The sequence below is a fragment of the Micromesistius poutassou genome (assembly GCF_964030765.1).
Source record: "Micromesistius poutassou genome assembly, chromosome: 9".
NCBI lineage: Eukaryota > Metazoa > Chordata > Actinopteri > Gadiformes > Gadidae > Micromesistius > Micromesistius poutassou.
Genome location: NC_140279.1, coordinates 3,288,349 through 3,306,878, shown reverse-complemented (window position 1 = coordinate 3,306,878; position 18,530 = coordinate 3,288,349). Strand labels below are relative to the sequence as shown.

The 18,530-nt window shown below is 45.7% G+C and overlaps 1 protein-coding gene across 1 annotated transcript; it reads left to right on the top strand.

Moving 5' to 3' along the window:
* The first annotated feature begins 2,234 nt into the window (after window positions 1–2,234).
* Window positions 2,235–18,498, top strand: shc2 (SHC (Src homology 2 domain containing) transforming protein 2). The gene is made up of 13 exons (XM_084472620.1): window positions 2,235–3,359; window positions 7,722–7,792; window positions 10,281–10,341; window positions 10,647–10,766; window positions 10,995–11,048; window positions 11,248–11,299; window positions 11,835–11,964; window positions 12,946–13,126; window positions 14,174–14,267; window positions 14,632–14,790; window positions 15,307–15,641; window positions 16,218–16,400; window positions 16,563–18,498. The coding sequence occupies exons 1-12, from the start codon at window positions 2,598–2,600 to the stop codon at window positions 16,344–16,346; spliced, it is 2,148 nt and encodes a 715-aa protein (XP_084328746.1). The 5' UTR covers window positions 2,235–2,597; the 3' UTR covers window positions 16,347–16,400; window positions 16,563–18,498.
* The last annotated feature ends 32 nt before the right edge of the window (window positions 18,499–18,530 follow it).

The window sequence follows — 18,530 nt, the reverse complement described above, 5'->3', positions numbered from 1 at the left end:
ATGTGTTGTTCTGAGATGTAATCAGTTTTCGCCGGTGTAATAGCTGCTAATGAGTGGAGGTGCATTCACAGCATGACTTGTGCTGCTCTTGTATGCAAAGCAATCGAGGGAGCGTGTAAATATATCATCCATTTATGCACAGGGCTGCAACAGAATTACTTTGACACCGGTTTTTCCATGTCAGAAATAGGATAGTAGAAGAACACATCCAATCCATTTTTAACTTTGCACAATTAATACTTAAACTATGAAGAAGTATACCATCAGCGGTATCATATGCATAACGTTATATTCTATCAATATTGATTTGCTATATAATCCCAGAAGCATTGTTCTGAAGTTAAATGTAGTCTTATTTAAAGGCAAATTTTATATAAAGGTCAATTACTTGAATTCAAGGTAGCCATAGGCCTACAGGTAGTAAAGATGTTAAGTCCAAGGCCACTGGACATAACGGGCGTGTGGTATGTAACTCACAGACAACTGATATTTTGGGGAGGAGGGGGTTTGTTATGGCACTGGGAGTCCTGTCTGAGTACATTTTACAGTGAAACAGACTGCTGGCCGTTGGCAAAGGAATATCTTCAGATCCCGCCAATAGTAGGCCTATTAATCATGGACGATACTGGTTTATTGAAACAGTGCAGTTTTAGGAAGGCATCTTATATCTTCTGTCGGTGAGTTTACTGTCAGGTTGTGAACATTATTATCTTTTTTAACGCTGTGAAACCATGCAAACATTGTGCAAATGTTTTAGTGGCTGTAACACCACTAAAGCATTTGCACAAGGTTAGTTCAAAGTTAGTCTTGCTTTGAATTGTTTCTATGCTTTTCTTTATTTAAAAATGAAAACCTCAGATATTTCTGTGTCATCTCTGGGCAGCAAGAAAATAGTATAAATCGAACTGAATGTTAATAAAGTTGTGCTGGTTTGTTGTATTATGCAAGACAAAGATATTTTGTATAGTTTACAGTAATGTTTTCAGTTCCGAAATATCCAGCAAAATTCATTTTCAAAGTTTTCTTATTAAAAGAATCCAAACAGTTTCTTTATTTTGATATTGTGGTTATTCAATAAGCCCTCACAGTCTGTTCTCTTGCTTTTTCCAAGAAACCGAACGCACTGCAGTGGAGACTCCTATAAATACGTGCTCTGTTTTCCGTGCACTTGATTTGACCTTGCGTTAAGGCAGATTATGAGATGAATACAAAGATGTTTTCCAGGGTTGCTGCTCTTTGGATTTTCTCCTCAGATAAGTGTGTGTGTGTGTGTGTGTGTGTGTGTGTGTGTGTGTGTGGGGGGGGGGGGGGCATGTGTGTGTGTGTGTGGGGGGGGGCATGTGTGTTAGTATTACAAATTCCTGGTTATTCCACTTAATGTTGGGGTGCAATAGGACAGCAAGGACTGGGTGAGAGGGAAATAAATAAAAGAGAGGGAGGGAGAGACCAGTGTGAGATAAGACGGAATGATCACAAATGATGGGAGGGGGGGGGGGGGGGGGGGGGGGGGGTGAAAGTGAGAGGCTAAATGGCTTGTGCCTTCTAGAAGATGGCGGATCACTCTCTGGGGAGGGAGTTGTGATGACCTGAGTGGGTAGATGGTGTGTGTGTGTGTGTGGGGGGGGGGGGGGGGGGAGACAGCAGATGGGATAAGGGTAGTTTTAGTGTTTTTGTTCTCAGACAGCAGATAACTCTGCTTTTGATCAATTTACGAGTTTGTTATTCTTTCCATGAAAATACGTTATGACACACACATGCACACACACACACGCACAATTGTGTCAGAATTGGAGGTTTGACTGATTTCCTATAATTTAAGAACTCAAAGGGGTCGAAAGGAAAGGGTTACCCCTCTATCTAATACATATATATTTTGTGTATTTGTATGGTATTGAATTATGGTTAACTATCATCAACGTTCTTTGTTAATCGGTGCACGTCTGATCACATGTAAACGATAGGGATAGGGCTTCTCTGATCGTGTGCATTTGATTGATGTGGGTGTGTGTGCGGGTGGGTGTGTGTGTGTGTGTGTGTGTGTTGATCGTGGCTCGGTGGCAGATGTGTACTAATGCTGTGTGAGGGCTGCCTCGGAGCTGGGCAGGGCAGGGCTACTGGGCGAGCAATAACACAATGACATCATCCAATGAGGGAGCCAAAGAGAGGCGAGGGAGAGAGAGAGAGGGAGGGAGAGAGAGAGAGATAGAGTGTGTGTGTGTGTGTGTGTGTGTGTGTGGAGGAGCACACGAGCGAGTCAGCCCAATGCGCCGCACGCTAGGAGACTCGTCTTGGATGCGGAGAGAGGAGCAGCAGCATGAGAGTGGGAAGCATGTGTGTGCGTGCGCGCGCCTGTGTGTGTGTGTGTGTGTGTGTGGGTGTGTGGGTGTGTGGGTGAGAGACCGTGCTAGTGGTCAACATTGAGGCAGCTGCAGGACTCTCCCCTGGAGTTGTTTTTTTCTCCCCTTGCAGATTTCTTCTTCTTCTTCTTCTTCTTCTTCTTCTTCTTCAATTGCAACTCTGCCCTTCATCCCTTCATCAGTTAGCCGCCCCACCTGCCCGGCCCCCCCGGCCCCTGCTCCAAGGCGGCTTCTCCGGGCATGCTGCTGAAGCCAAAGTATGACCGCTTCCGCAACGACTCTGTGACCTCCGCCGACGACCTGATGCAGAGCTTGGCCATGAGCGGCAAAGTGGCGGCCACGCCGGTGGTCCCTTCCTCCACCCCCAGCTTGCCTCTGCCCCCCCTCCCCACTCTGGACCCCAGGTCCTCCTCCTCCTCCTCCGCCGGGGCCGCGGCCCTGGCCGACTCGCCCTGCCTGGACGGCGAGCAGGACTCCACCACCACCTTCTGCATGCTCATCCCCAGGATGCCCCAGTGGAAGTTCTCCAACTCCCTGCTGAGCCGCAGCCCCTCCAACTCCAGCTCCGGCTCCAGCAAGGACTCAGCGAAGGCTTCCTCGCAGGGCCCCTCCTCCTCCTCCTCCTCCACCTCCTCTGCGCACGGCCCCAGCAGCGTGGCCCCGGCCAGAGGCCCCGTGGCCAGCCTGGCCGCGGTGCTTAACTCCTGCGACCCGGTGTGCGTCACCCCCTGTTCCCTGCAGGCCTTCAGGGGCCAGAGATCCGCCGGCAGCGCGGCCATCCTGGGGGGCCACGGCTTCGGCCCCGCGGCGGAGACCACGGGGAGCCCCGGCGGCGGCGGCGGCGGCTCCAGGGCAGGCATGAGCCGCCGCACCCGGGTGGAGGGCATGTGGCTGGAGGGGGAGGATTTTAGCCAGAAGGCAGGCTTCCTCCATAAGCCGTCGCAGGGCTGGCTGCACCCCGACAAGAAGATAACTGGACCCGGGGCGTCCTATATCGTCAGAGTGAGTCAAACACACACGCCTGCCAGCCGTCCTGCTTTACAGTGTACTGTGTCACAGTCAAACACATGCTTATGAGCCCCCCTGCTGTACAGTGTACCGTGTCTCATTTGGATGCCTTATGTTAATGCATGTATGCGTGTAGCCATATAGGCAGAGGAATTGATTGCTTGTGATTTGAAAAAGTATTTATTTACTTGACTAGTTTACTTTACTATTTTTAAAGTCACAACAACAAGTCTACCGAGTCAGCATTTTTGTCTTTCTACTCTACTCTTATGATTTCAAAAAGTATTGACTGACTTGACTAGTTTCCAAGTCACAACAACAAGTCTACCGAGTCAGCCTTTTGTCTTTCTACTCATCCCCTGAACCGCTCCACACATCGCACCGACGTGGAGCTAGTGTGGCTGCACAGCACACCTCAAGGGTATCGGTGGAGTACACACTATTGATCACTCCCTTCGATTCTCTATCAAGGTGAAAAGCAAAAGGACAAGTGGTGTGTCAGGCGGGTTTGTTATGCAGCCCATGTGGCAGGCCCGAGGAATACATAATGTAATCTGGATGGAAAGCAAGGAGCAGCCTGTTGGGGAGGCTGCGTCAGCATAGTGTGTAGGCTGGATAAATAGAATGCATGCTTACACCTAGGGCCATAATGGTCATTTGTATAATATTGTTGACCACTGGTTATATAGGAATCCATAGTTGCAAACAATACCTGTTCTGTATGTCTAGGCTTTGATTGCTGTTAGTAGTTGTTTACGTATCGATCTAATCTCTATCAAACATTTGAATTGGATTTGCGTGTGAGCGTTGGTGTGCAATTGTGTGGGGCTGCTAGCTTGTTTACATTCTGGTTTCAAATGGATAGGATACTAGCTTTATCATTTGATTGATTATTATTTAGCAGATTTCATCTTTGTGCTTTTTAAATTGTAATTCTTGACACTATATTTTGTGATCACTTTCATTTATATTAAAGTTTGATGTCCTGCTTGCAGTCACAGAATAGGAGAACATACCCCCACTCTCTTGCCACAGAGATTATACAATTATTTAATGTTGTAAACTGTATTATTATTATTATTAGTATTATTTATATAGTATTATTATATATATATTTATATATATATTTATATATTTATATAGTATTATTATATAGTATTATTTCTGTGACCAATTCGATATCTGTATGTTTTTTTTGAGCAATGGTTAGCAATGTTTGCTCACAAAGGGTTAGCATCCCAAGCAGATGTCTTGACGTCACTGTCCGTGATCTCCCCTTAGTTCCCCCACGTCTCCTCCCGAGCCCCCCCCCCCCCGTCCCCCCGTCCCCCGTCCCAGCGACATGGCTCCTGATTAACCGACTGTAGGGTCCAGCATACTCCCTTAATGGTATTACACAGGCACCATTCATTCCCATATTCAATTACATTTAATCACAGTGATTTGCATCATGTGATGTGGAAGATAGGGGTTGGCTCCCCGGGTACGTGAGAGGGGCTGGGTTAGTACGTTAGTACGTCCGCACTGAGGGGGAAAACCCTCTTCTTAGCCCCGTGAGGGGTGCTAGCTTAGGTTAGCATTGGCCGCTCCTAGAGAGTTCACCCTGAAGAGGTCTTGTGTTGGTGAACGTTTGATTGGACGTATAAATGTAAATCAAATCAAATATAGATATTAAAGTATGCTCTTCTAATAGCTACAGGTTGTAGTTATATACTGCATTGCAAACACCTGCAAGTAGCTACAGTTTATAGAAATTATAATAATGTTAACACAAAGCCTGACGTGTATCACAGCAACACAGCCGCACAGGGAGGAGCACTTGATGAATGCATGCATGTCAAGTGATTGGGTTTCTGCTGTGCTATGCCCTTTTCTTTAGCCAACACTCTCTCTCTTTTTCTCTCTCACTCTTGCTTTCTCTCTCACTCTTGCTTTCTCTCTCTCTCTCTCTCTCTCTCTCTCTCTCTCTCTCTCTCTCTCTCTCTCTCTCTCTCTCTCTCTCTCTCTCTCGCTTTCTCTCTCTGTCTCTCTCTCTCTCCCCATTTATTTTCCCGTTAAATCTCTTGCGCTCCATATCACTCTCTAGCTCTCTCTCTCTCCCACACAGACCCACCCCTCTACTGGGAGGTGAGGTGGGAGTCGTGGGACAGCTAATGTCTGCCCTGTAGCTTAGCTCTCTCTCTCTCTCTCTCTCTCTCTCTCTCTCTCTCTCTCTCTCTCTCTCTCTCTCTCTCTCTCTCTCTCTCTCTTTTATAGCCATGCAGTTCCACCACCCATTAATGTCTGCACCGCATCTGCCAACCGTTGCGGCATCACATTTCCCCTCCACACACACACACACACACACACACACACACACACACACACACACACACACACACACACACACACCTCTCCTAACCAGCCATCCGTGGGTAGGAGATTCCATAACCCCAAGGGTATCACCATCACCTACACTGCAACACTACATGCACATGGCTCACAATCCAGGCTAAAGTTTTGGATGCTGCAGTACTTCCTTTACAATTATCAAATCCACCCATTCATTATTCAATCAGTCCACCCACTTAGAAAGCTGGGAGGAGTGCACTGCCGGGCCCAGTGGGCCTGACTCTAGCGCCGGCCTTGAGTCTTAGGAGAGACATACAGAGAGGCTCTCTGACTGACTGAGATATTAGATAACAAACTTTGCGGAACAAGACGTTTCCTTTTCCGGCAGTAATAAGTGCAGGGCTACACAAGCTAATGGGAATGAATCCTTGAATTTCCTGAAAGAGGGTTCATGGGAAATTATATGGTTTCTTTGAGGGTCACCAAAAGGGGGAGGAGAGAGAGAGAGAGAGAGAGGCAGAGAGAGGGAGGGAGAGGGAGGGAGAGCGAGACAATTGACAGAGAAGGAGACGGATCGAGAGGAACTCCCTGATTGAAGACTTCCTCCTGTCCCATAATCTGGTTAAAAGTCTCATTAAGCTCTCAGACCAATGGGTTGCCCACACACACACACACCCACGCGCGCACACACTGTGTGCGTGTGTTTGTATTAACTTTGTATTAACTTTTGTAGCAACTTTCCAAGCGGTCTATACTCTGCTCCACAAGTCCTTAATGATCTTTGAAACTTCTACTGTGTATAAGATGGGTATCGAGTTCGCTCTTGGTATAGCACTGAATTGTTCAAGGTAAACCCACAGAAGGCTACTTAGTGAACGTCAAACATCATCAATAGAACTGTGGATGTTGTTACACTGAGGTAGGAACAGTAACACTAAACTGACATTTGACTGACAAACTGACAACATTTGAACACTTACTTACATTTTGGTGTCCTGGCCATATACAATCTAAGTATTTTTGTATAGTAGTATGTATACAATGTTATTGTTACGCTTTGTAAGGGAAAATATGGCAAATGGTTTAGGTTTTTTCTCTCAGTCAGCTGCTACCTACTATCCAATTAGTTGAAAAAGGTGGAGAATGGTTTACCTCCCCCCTAAACACACACACACACACACACACACACACACACACACACACACACACTAAAACCCCACCCCTCAGGGACCTGGGAAGTCACAGTTTGTTCTTAGCTCTTAGCGCGGGTAATCAAGTCAAGGCACCATTAGCACCCGACCTGTTTGCCACTAGAGCACAAGCCCAACCCCCTCCTGTTCACTGGAGTACACCCAAAATTGCTGACATTTCAAGCTATAATATAAAATGTGTATATAATGTGCTCACATATCACTTTTACGACCCATCACTGGGTCTTTTTGGAGACAAGGCCATTGGTTGGTAACTTATAGATCAGAAATTCAGAAAAGGATAAGTAATACTTTTTTTTTTAAGCCAGACTCCAGGCAGCCAGTGACACGCCCATATCGTCTAAGATACTTGAAATCTGAGTTCTAAGCACTACACTGAGCATATGGTATGCTGAGCATATTGCTACCTTGGTAATTGACTATGCGACTGCCATAAATCTTCATTGTCTTCTGGCTTATCCACAAAATCTTTAAGCCAGCCTGTGGATGTGTGTGCCTGTGGTGTAGAGTTACAAAATAACACAATTCCTGGCACTGAAACCAAGTAAACGGTCAAGGTAGAATGCACTGCAACAATACAAGGCTGAACCAAACATTTATATATAAATGTAAAAAATATATATAAAACATGAATTCGATCAAATGTATTTGCAGCCAGTACCGTCTTCTGAGGCGAAGCCAATCATTTTACAGTGAAAAGAAACGGTGACGACATTGTTAATAAGAGATCTGCGTGACATGCGTTATGTAACCCTGTTCCACCCATACTGACGGAGCGTTCTGTTGTGTGTTTCATGACGGCTCCTCTGAGCAGTACATGGGCTGCATCGAGGTGCTGAAATCGATGCGCTCGCTGGACTTCAACACCCGGACTCAGGTGACGAGGTAAGCTGCATGGCTACAGCCCTCTCTCTCTCTCAGGCCATAGTGCTGAATCAGCAGCATGTGATCCGATATGAGATGAGATGAAGCACCGTTTCAGCGGCCAATCTGCAAGCCAAATGGATTTTGTTATCCCACATCCCCACCAGAGAATAGTTCATTTAGGAGAAGGGGTTTTAGCCTTTCAGACAATTGTGTGGGCCAGGTCTGAGGTGAGACCAAGCCACCATGCCTGCTCCGACGGCATTTTAACTTTGTGTCTGAAATTCTTTGGGAAAGGTTACTGAATGCATCACAGGGGATATTTCTATATTTCTTTGTTTGTATGGTAAATGGATTTGTGGATTCAAATGTCACCAACTTTCCTAAATCAGATCGACTCTCAGCCATACACTAATGTATTCTAGTGTATGTATGATTGTGCACAATCACAAATGACTATCTTCCTGTATTCAGAGTATATTTCTACACTCCACGTGATGTTATTGTTATGAAAGGGCGGATACCCTGCCATCCCCGGGCCTTTTTGGGAATGCTGTCCAAGCTCATCTATCTCTGTCCACATTTCCTCCCTCCCTCACACTGGTCTGTCTCTTTCTCTGCTCTCTCTCTCATCGATTGGTGGTAATCTGAGCCCATGTGCCCCCAAAGACTTAAGTGGATGAAGGGGTGGGGTGGGGTGGGGTGGAGGCAGCAGAGGTGGGGAGATGGAGATCTATTATTGATGATGTCGGGCTAATGACAGCAGAGGGCCTCGGTGTGGTCCTTAGGAACGCATGCTGGCGGTAATGTCTGGTGTGACTCACAGACGGCTCTTCAAAACAACAAGACAACACGAGAGAGAGAGAGAGAGAGAGAGAGAGAGAGAGAGAGAGGATTCTTACTATTTGTATTGTGTCAATATGCCAGGATATCGAGAAGACGTCTTTTATGTGCATGGGTTGGAGATCATCATGGCTCTCCAGAAATCGGGTTATTTTGGGGTTAATTTCTCTCCCCTCCAGTTCTTCACAGCGAGCCTCTGCCTGTTGGTCCGGAGATCACACGATACCAGTCCTTCTGACGTTGAGGGCACCACGCCAGCAACTCTGAATTTCAGGAAAACTGTTCCTCTGTGTTCATGATATGCTCGTAAAATATCTCCGGGAAAAGACTTTGGTGAAAGTACATTTTTAGAGCTAATTTTACCAAGAATATCGGCATGTGATTGTAAGAATCAATCTCAACTAGCAGTGCAATGTAGTGTCTAGTCGAGCTGTTTTACCCCCAGCTGAAAGATTCTGGATTTGAGCCCCATAGTATGCAGTCTATTTGTAGGCCTCCTTCAGCAGGATACCTGACCTTTCACGTATCATGTATGAAATAAGCAGTGTTTTCCTTAAACTCCACCGGTAAGCCATTCTGCCGTTCTGGAGCATCTGCCTTCTGCTCATCAAGGCAAAGAGAAGTCATGCAAGTTAGCGTTTGGATTCCAGGGCCGAAGCTAGGATACAGGTTAGCAAAGTTAAACAGCAACAATGCATCGTCTGCTCCCACTGAGTCATCCACTGTGGTGTTAAACAAAACTAAATCCCAGTGAAGACCTTTAATTGAGACGGGGCCTGGGACTGCTTCTTAAATATTCACGAGCCATTTGATAGGGGCATGGTTTGCGAATTTGACAAGTCTCTTGTGCCCCCCCCCCCCCCCCTACAATGGAAGGACAAAAAACTTGAGTCCTGAGGGCTCCACAGTTTACTGCTGATCCCTGCCAGATCCGCAGAGCTCCGAACCCAATGGGTGTTATTATGCAGCTATTCCCAAGAGTCCAAATCCCACAGATTGAACAAAAATATCCAACAGCTGGACTCCTGGACTCGCTATTACTGTGGGGTTAAGCAGTGCTCAGTGCCCCAACAAATGTCAATAAAAGAACAGAAGGTTAACATCATAAGCAACAGAACTAGACTGATGCATTCGACGAGAATGGTTTTATCGAGGAAATAGGTCTTTACTTTTCCAAAATCGACTCATTGATCGTTGGCTGTACCAAAAACCCAGTGTGGTCTCTTTGAGGGTTGACTTCTTGAAAAACATTCCCTTTGAGCTCCGCTGGATCTGGGATCTATGACCCTCGCATGCAGCGATGGAACAGAGACCCACTGTTCCTTCCTAGCTTATGCAACATGTTTATCCTACATGCGATGGCCCTGAGCGCTCGGAATCGCTCTTCAAATCGCTGTTTGAAAACAAGTCTACGTCTGCCCTGATGCTGTGCAGGAGGGGTGTTTAACTATTCGTTACACATTGTCTCAACCGAAGGATCGATGGCGCGATACGCGTCGTCATTTGTAAACATTGACACACTTTGAACTTTTAACGCCCTCCGATGCCATTGGTCAGCTCTGCTTGCCCGTCCATGGACCGCCCACATGGATGTGCGTGACTTCCTGATCAGCATGTTGGGTTTCTGTGGTGTTTATCTAACCTTTGACCTTTCTCCCCCCACCAGGGAAGCCATCAACAGGCTGTGCGACGCTGTGCCTGGCGGTAAGGGGGCGTGGAGGAAGAAGGTCAGTCCTAAAGGGTAGCTCTTCTGGGCATGTGCAGATCAAACAGCATATGGGAATAGAATGGCAGAAGGATACGGTGTTCAATCAACTAAAAACTCTAAAACAAATGATTGAATCCAATGGCCTTAGCAAATTTGCTAACAATTTGGGATGATTTTATAAACAAAATAAAATACAATTGTCGTTGTGTGCTTACATTCTGTTTGATCATTTCTATGAATTCTCGCAACGTTTTGAAAATTTCTATTGTGTATTTGGCTGAAAAAGCAGATCTCTCATGTTGATCTGTACTGTTTGTGACGCAGTCGCTGAACAAAGCTCTTCTGTCCATCATGGGGAAGAGTAACCTGCGCTTTGCAGGCATGAGCATCGCTGTCAACATCTCCATAGAAGGCCTCAGTCTGCTCATCCCCACCACACGACAGGTCAGACTCCACAGTTTCGGATGATAAAGACCGAATAACATTCTCTATTAAGGGTTTCCTGTTCTGGGGGCATTTATCATTGCAGCCAAAACAGTTCTCATTATTAACTGTACTGTGATTATATTCCATTCTTGTTGTGTGCAAAACCACCTGACTTGAATCTCCCCTGGAGGGAATCCTTTTTTAACCGAATGGCCTTTCTATGTTCTACCATGCGTTGGTTTCCAGGTGATAGCACACCATCCTATGCAGTCCATCTCCTTTGCCTCTGGCGGAGACACGGTGAGTTTGGCGGTCGCTCCCTTCTGTCTTGTTGTCTCCTTTATGACCGGGCCTCTCTGGCAGATGGCGCTGGTCTGAACCACGGTGACCTGCGACCGAACCTCATGACCCAGGAATCAATGAGAGCTCTAACGTGATTACAGTGCTCTGAATGGCCCCGCTCATGGAGCATTTCCGTTTCCTTTTCTTGCGTTTGCAGGACACACCGGACTATGTTGCGTACGTGGCCAAAGATCCGGTCAATCAGCGAGGTATCTGGAACATTCTCTTGTTGCTCAACAGCCGCCCACAGACAGTTGTTTTTAGTTTGTTTAGTTAGTTTGACACCAGCTCAGGGCCGTGGTGACACAATGTCACATGTTACCCCAGCGCGGGTCGTGTGTGACTCACTGTCACTGGATTCTTGTTATGTTTCCAGATTTCTTTTGGAAATTCTTCAATTTTTTATGTATTCTGATGTAAGTTGTTTTTGAGTTTGGTGTGTGAATTTGTACGTTTGTACGTGTACGTGAATTTGTACGTGTCACCTATTTCTTTAAGCATTTCTAGTATTTTCTTTTTTTTATAGAAAATCAAGTCAAAAACATTTGAGATCATTCGTTAGAAAAAGTGTCCAAACCTTAAATATAAAAGATAATAAATAATGTAAGTAAAAGCCACATGACTGTTATTCTGAATATCACAGCCGACTAGTAAGACTTTAGTATTCAAACCCACTGACCCCACTGTCTCTCCCCCCCCCCCCACCCCTTTCTCTCTCTCTCTCTCTCTCTCTCTCTCTCCCAGCGTGTCACATCCTGGAGTGCTCCGATGGTTTAGCCCAGAGTGTTATCAGTACCATCGGACAGGCCTTCGAGCTTCAGTTCAAACAGTACCTGCACAGCCCCCCCAAAACCATGGCCCCCTCGATGGAGAGGTGAGAACGCCCTCCCATCCACAGCCATGTCTTTTGTGGATATGATGGGTTGAATTCCACACAGTTCCTCCATTATCATCCATGTTAAGCACTTTATTCTTCTATCTCTCCTATATTTTGAGGCGCAGGCACTTTCTCTTGAATATTACCACCAGATTCGCATGCTCCTGGTCTTCTTAAGGATAAAGTTACTGTTACGGAGGAATTCATCGATCGTAATATCCCATCATACTTCATAGGATTTGTCCGTAGGTTCACAGACCATGGAAAGTTTTGCTGAGTTGAATAAAATTGCAGAGTTGCATTTTCGTTCACCGATACAAACCTGATACAAACCTCTCTGATTTCTCTGCTGCCCATGTGAGGGAAACCTGAACCCTCATCTCCGACTGTCACAAAATCCATCTTTCAATCTGATTGTTATAAATATTAGACAAGTTTTTATCCTGCAGCCTGTGGCTCCTCCCCTTGTTTAGTCCGCTTGTATCGGGTTTCAACTGCACTGGCCCCAACCATAACCTCAGAGTGTGTTGATGTATGTACAGACCACAGCGTGTGTATTACATGTGAGGGGACAGCATCCCAGACCTCAGACCACCGTTTTGTTTGCAACATTACTGCTATTTAATCTATTATAGGACTTAAATATATATATTATATATTACTTACTTATATATATATATATCAACTTACTTATATATATAAACGTAACATTTTATAATAAAATAATTCCCTTGTGGATAGGCGTGCATTATTCTTGAGGAACTCAACCTATTTCAAACTTCTCTTCATGGAGTACATTTACATAGAAAAGTTTCATGGCGCCGTTTTTAAACGTGACGACAGTAGCATAGCGACGTAGAGACAGTGCAGTGCAGGGTTTAACGCGGCAATCACTTTTTCCACCGTCGCCGTCGTTGTGTCCGCCTTGTCTTTTGACCTTGACCTTGAGTCTTGTCTCCGGGTTCTCGGGTTCACCAGGAGCCACCGGCTGGAGGACCCCTCCTGGGGAGAGGAGGACGAGTCCTCGGAGCACGACTACTACAACAGCATCCCCGGGAAGGAGCCTCCTCTGGGGGGCGTGGTGGACTCCCGGCTCCGGCCCAGCACCTCTCTGATTGGGCACATCCACACCCAGCCCCAGAGCAAGGCAGCCAATCAGGTATAAGCTCAAGTCAAGTACAATGTATTTGGGGTAGCGAGCCTTGATCACAGTCTCAACAACAGGATGAACCCTGAGCCCCTGAGCCCTACGAAGGGCGAGGGAGGAGACCTCAGAGGGGATGATACCCTGAGAAGGAGCACAGAAGCGGGGTATTACAGGGAGGGTGGTGCAGCAATAATAATTATGATAATTCATTGCATTTATAGAGCATCATCATTTTTCAAGCTACCCAAGCGTTTTACGCGAGTGTGTGTGTCTGTGAGGGGGAGGGGGGGGTATGACACCTCATCCACTACCAGTGGAGGAGGGTGGGTAGGTGTCTAATAATGGTAGCAAAAAAGAAAGCGGAATCAAAGACTAGGTTTGAATTTGTAGAAATAATAGATTATTAAATACACTCCACAAATATACTGTATATATTTAGAATAACACTCTTATCAAATTCAAATGACCGTCTTCTTTTTATTTGTGAATCAAGTCTTTAGAAAGACTGCATATTTGGCAATACGTATCCCATGCATAGCTACAACTGATGCTATCTGCATGTTGCTGAGGGTTTCCAGCAATGCATAATGTGAGAGGCTACCAAATGATGCGGAATATGTGTACATTTAGTCTAATTCAGCATTACCGGTCAGACAGTCCCACCCAGCAACGGGATGTGAATGTTAAAACATCTAAGGTAACTAATGACATTTCATGCTTCCTCTCCCTGTAATGTTAACATGGCTATCGACAAGCATATTACCGTACACTCTGGCTCTAAAAGGCCCGGGCTGGTCCTGAATGATCCTGAATGATGGGACCCAGCCGTAATTGAGAGATAAAGATATGATTACAGCAGCAGACCAGACCTGTGTGTTGTTGGATGGATAAGGAGAGACCTCCCAATGCTCACTGCAGCACACAAAACATAATACGAGTGTCTTTGGTTCAAGGAAGCAGTGCTTCAGAAACGTTAGGTGGGGAACTTTGCACCTTGTGCACTTTGCACAAGGTTTAAATATGCATCATGGTCTGTGTTGTTTGTTTATTGGTTTGTAGCTGTGCTCATCCGGGAGGAGAGACCCAGGGTCCTTTTCTGCAGGACAGCTGTGCTATGAGCTGCACTGGGACACAGAAGCCAGCAATAGCTCGGGTAAGACCCCTGGTGGCCGTACTGAGGTATCGCAGCCACTAACAACATATTGCAATAAATCGTTAATTTATCATTTAATTCCGGGAGTAAGTCAGAATCCTTTTGTTTTTGTCGTGAAACCACTGTCACTGTATACAAATTCCACCATTCTTCAGCGGAAAATGAGCCATTTCAGAGGGAGCCAGAAAAGCAAAGCTTTCACGACCAATCGCTTTCCATACTATGTATCCCTTTGGTCATGCAGTTACACAGTGTGGCACTAAAGCAGCCCAACGATAACTAACATGCACACACCAATATGCAGTGTACCATGAAAGACTGGACTCAAATACAATGTCTTCTGTGCTTTCTCGTACCACATCAGACGGTTACCTGTGTGCAGACGGCCAGTCGTCCGGCAGCAGGGACTATGAGGAGCACCTGTACGTTAACACTCAGACTCTGGACTGCATGGACTCCCTCGCCCAGGGGCCCAACGGACACAAGGGCCCAGACAGTCCCCAGAAAGACATATTTGACATGCGTAAGTCCTGTTCTCGTGTGACCCGTTTTAGACGCCTTGAGATACAATCACAGCTCGTGTATTAGCAGTTTAACCAAAGCCTATTATGAAATCTGTACACTTTAAATGAGAATTAAAAACAATTCCGTTAATGATATTAAGTGTTAAAGACAATATGAACTTCATATATCATCGTTCGATACAAGGAAGCTAGTGCTTGGCACTGACAGCAATATATTGTTTCTCTTTCTTCTGACAAATGTATGTCAGTCGCTTTGGATAAAAGCGTCTGCTAAATGCCCTACATGTGAATGTAAACGTGCGGAATCCCTTCCAAACAGGAAGAACGTTCTCTCTATATTCCTAACATGTTTCACCTCCTCATTAGAAAGAAACTGAAACAAGCTTGTAAGCTTGTAAGAATGAAAGCCAACAGGGATTCTACTGCGGTTAACACTGGTTCCCAGTGATCCATCGCGTAGGAGGTCCGGTCCACTGAAGGTAACCCCTCTCTCTGTTGCGGACGGTCGACGACAGGACCCTTCGAAGACGCCCTGAAGCTCCACGAGGCCAGCGGAGGTGCAGCAGCAGCAGCAGCAGCAGGAGGAGGAGGAGGAGTGGGCGTGGTGGTCCTAGAGGACCAGTGGCCCAGCCCGCCGCGGCGCCGGGCCCCCGTGGCCCCCACGGAGGAGCAGCTGCGCAGGGAGTCCTGGTACCACGGGCGCATGAGCCGGCGGGACGCCGAGAAGGTCCTGATGAGGGACGGGGACTTCCTGGTCCGGGAGAGCACCACCAACCCGGGCCAGTACGTCCTGACGGGCATGCACTGCGGGCTGCCCAAGCACCTGCTGCTGGTGGACCCCGAGGGCGTGGTGAGTGCTGCTCCGCGTGGGAGGGAAGGAACGGCTCCGCCAATCGGCAAAGGCCACGGGTCAGGGTTGCTTCATATAAGGGCCAATCCATAATATGATTTAATAATTATTAATTTACAAATATGAATATATATATTTATAATAATAATAATAATATTAAAAAAACTATTTTTACCTTGAATGGAACCATGGACAAATGAATGATTGATTCAAGTATTGACATTTATTATTACAAATATTATTATGCGTTGCCTGCCTATGTCAAGCACTCTGAATGACATTTGTTTTTGATCTGTCCTATTTAACTAAACCTGCATTGACGGGTAATTACAAAACGTTTCTTTAGAAATAATAATGCTTTGTAATTATTATGACAGATATCATTTAAGTAATTGATTCAGCAAATAATAACACTCTGTGAGAGTGGTATACAATGAAGCAACAGCAATGGAGACCGTGGTTCCAAATCGAAATCTTTCAGTCATTTCCAGTCCAACAACCACAACAAAAACAACAACAACAACAAGGTCCCATCTCCGGTCGCCTGATGTCTTCCTGTGCTCCGCCTCCGTGCAGGTCCGGACCAAAGACATGTTATTCGAGAGCATCAGCCACCTGATCTCGTACCATTTGAAGTATGAGCTTCCCATTGTGGCTGCGGAGAGCGAGCTGCACCTCCAGCAGGTGGTCCGCAGGAAACAGTGACCCGGCCCACCCTGGGCCCCCGGGTGGCCCGGAGGGAGAGCCCTGCGTTGAGCGGTAGGCACCTGGTGTGAGGCCGTGTTAGAGGTTGGATTCATAAAACTGTTTAATGGAATGAAAATGTTTAGCATGTCATTGACACATAAACAATGATTATGAAGTGATGAAGTGTCACATTATTAAATGGGCTATCAAATGATTTGTTCTTGCTTCTTCTAGGATCCAGAGGTCAACCTTCTCAGGAGCTAAAGTAAGACGCGGACCACGGTAAGGAGTCGGACAGAGGGGACCCCACTCCATCCTTTTCCCCGTAATGGACGTCCCAGGATAACAGAGCGTCATGGCTCCCACGTTCTACTCTCTCTCCTGACTTAGTAGCGTTACCAACTGTTGACAATTTGAGTTGCCCACAGCCTCTCAGCATGCTGTCTTTAAGCGAGCCTACCTCTGTTTGGGGGAACCCCACAAGTCTGACCAATCACAGGCATGCGACCGCTTGCCGACTGATGTCCGATGTCTGTTTCAGTGACCGACGAGCTCTTTGCAAAGTGAGCATGGGTCACACTCGTTGCAGTCCAGGGAGTCACACAGAAGAGTCTTGGGGTCAGAGGTCAGAGCCGTAAGCCGTTAACATCACCACTCAAAAACTCTCAAAGAAATTCTAAATGATGGATTCCACTTTACAACAGAACCAATGCCTGGTCACACTACACAGTTGACGAGCAGCTAAATCAAAGAAGAGTATGGTTCATGGAAATATGCAGAATGGACATTGTTTCAAACCTGACTCCGAAGGCACAAGTGATAGGGATACAACGGAGATGATGCAAGACTTTCCACCTTTAACATTAGCCATGAACTGTCAGCATGGCCCCTTTATCATTTCTCCCTCATAATCTCAGGATACAATTATTATGCAGTCTTTTAACAGAGAACACATTTTAACAGAATACATTTTTGCAAAACATTTATTATTTGTATTTTGAATTGCTGGATTTATATTTTGGCGGTTTAAAACCTTTAACATTGTAGGAATTAATTTAGGGCATTTTCACCTGGTAATACGGTACATGTCAAGAGTGACATGTTGGCCCATTCTGTCATGCTTCGATAAGAGTTCCTACATACAGACAATTGTTACCCAGATGGTAATTCAGTCTCTACTCTACTCAACAGAAACTCTGCTATACTGTACGTGTGGTAGGTATGGAAAGTCAGTGTGGGCTGAAAGGGAGGGATATCCAATCCGATATCTCCCTTTTGTGGTAGGCTGTCCACTTGATGTTTAAAGCCTTGAATGCAGTCTGCGTCGTCACGTGTCATGATATCACTTTGTGTGCTGTTGTTTGTATGATCTGGGCTAATCAGAAACGCCTGTGTATTGTTAAGAAAGATCACTGAGATTGTGTTTCTTGGTGAAGTTGGGGGACCTCTATGCTATAGTAACACACTTCTATGCTTTCATACACACAACACATGTCTACGTGTCTTCGGTCTTTTGATGTTTAGTGCCTTAATGACTACATAGACGGGCAGGTGCTGCCTGCTTCTACCACTAGGGGGTGACAACGAGCTGTGTACATATTTTAGTTTTGGTACTCTTCCTTCGTTTCACTAGTTTTTGTTGCCATGCCAATGAATGTTTTCAGGATGACTAAGCTCCTATACGTGATATAAGCTGCTCTGGTTTTTTGAGTATGAATAACATTTAATATATAGTTGTTTTATTGTACAACTGTCCTAGACTGTATATGCTTTCGTAAAATATCTATGTAAAACTATTATTTTAGTTTTTTTTTATAAGCCATAATACCCTGATACTCTGAAATGAAAACGTGATAGTCTGAAATGTGAACGTGTCCAGACTTCACAATATGTTTCAATGATCTGGTTCTATTAGTCCTGAGGTCTACTGAGGCCTGTGTAGATTAGTCTGAATGGGTTTGCATTTGGATTTGTCTGTCTTGAATCAATTCTCAACTCTTCAGATCAGGCCTAAAAACCAAAAGGTAGAAAAACAAGGAGCAGAAATGGTGTGTAAGGTACACATTTTCCTTTCTGTTGCACCTATTTGGTTTTCCCGGAAGCTTTCTGCCACTGATCATTTCCATTATCAACTGTGATGTTTTGTCAATAAAGTGAAATGCATCGTTTAGTTTGGCGTCATCTGTAGTCCACAGCTCTTAA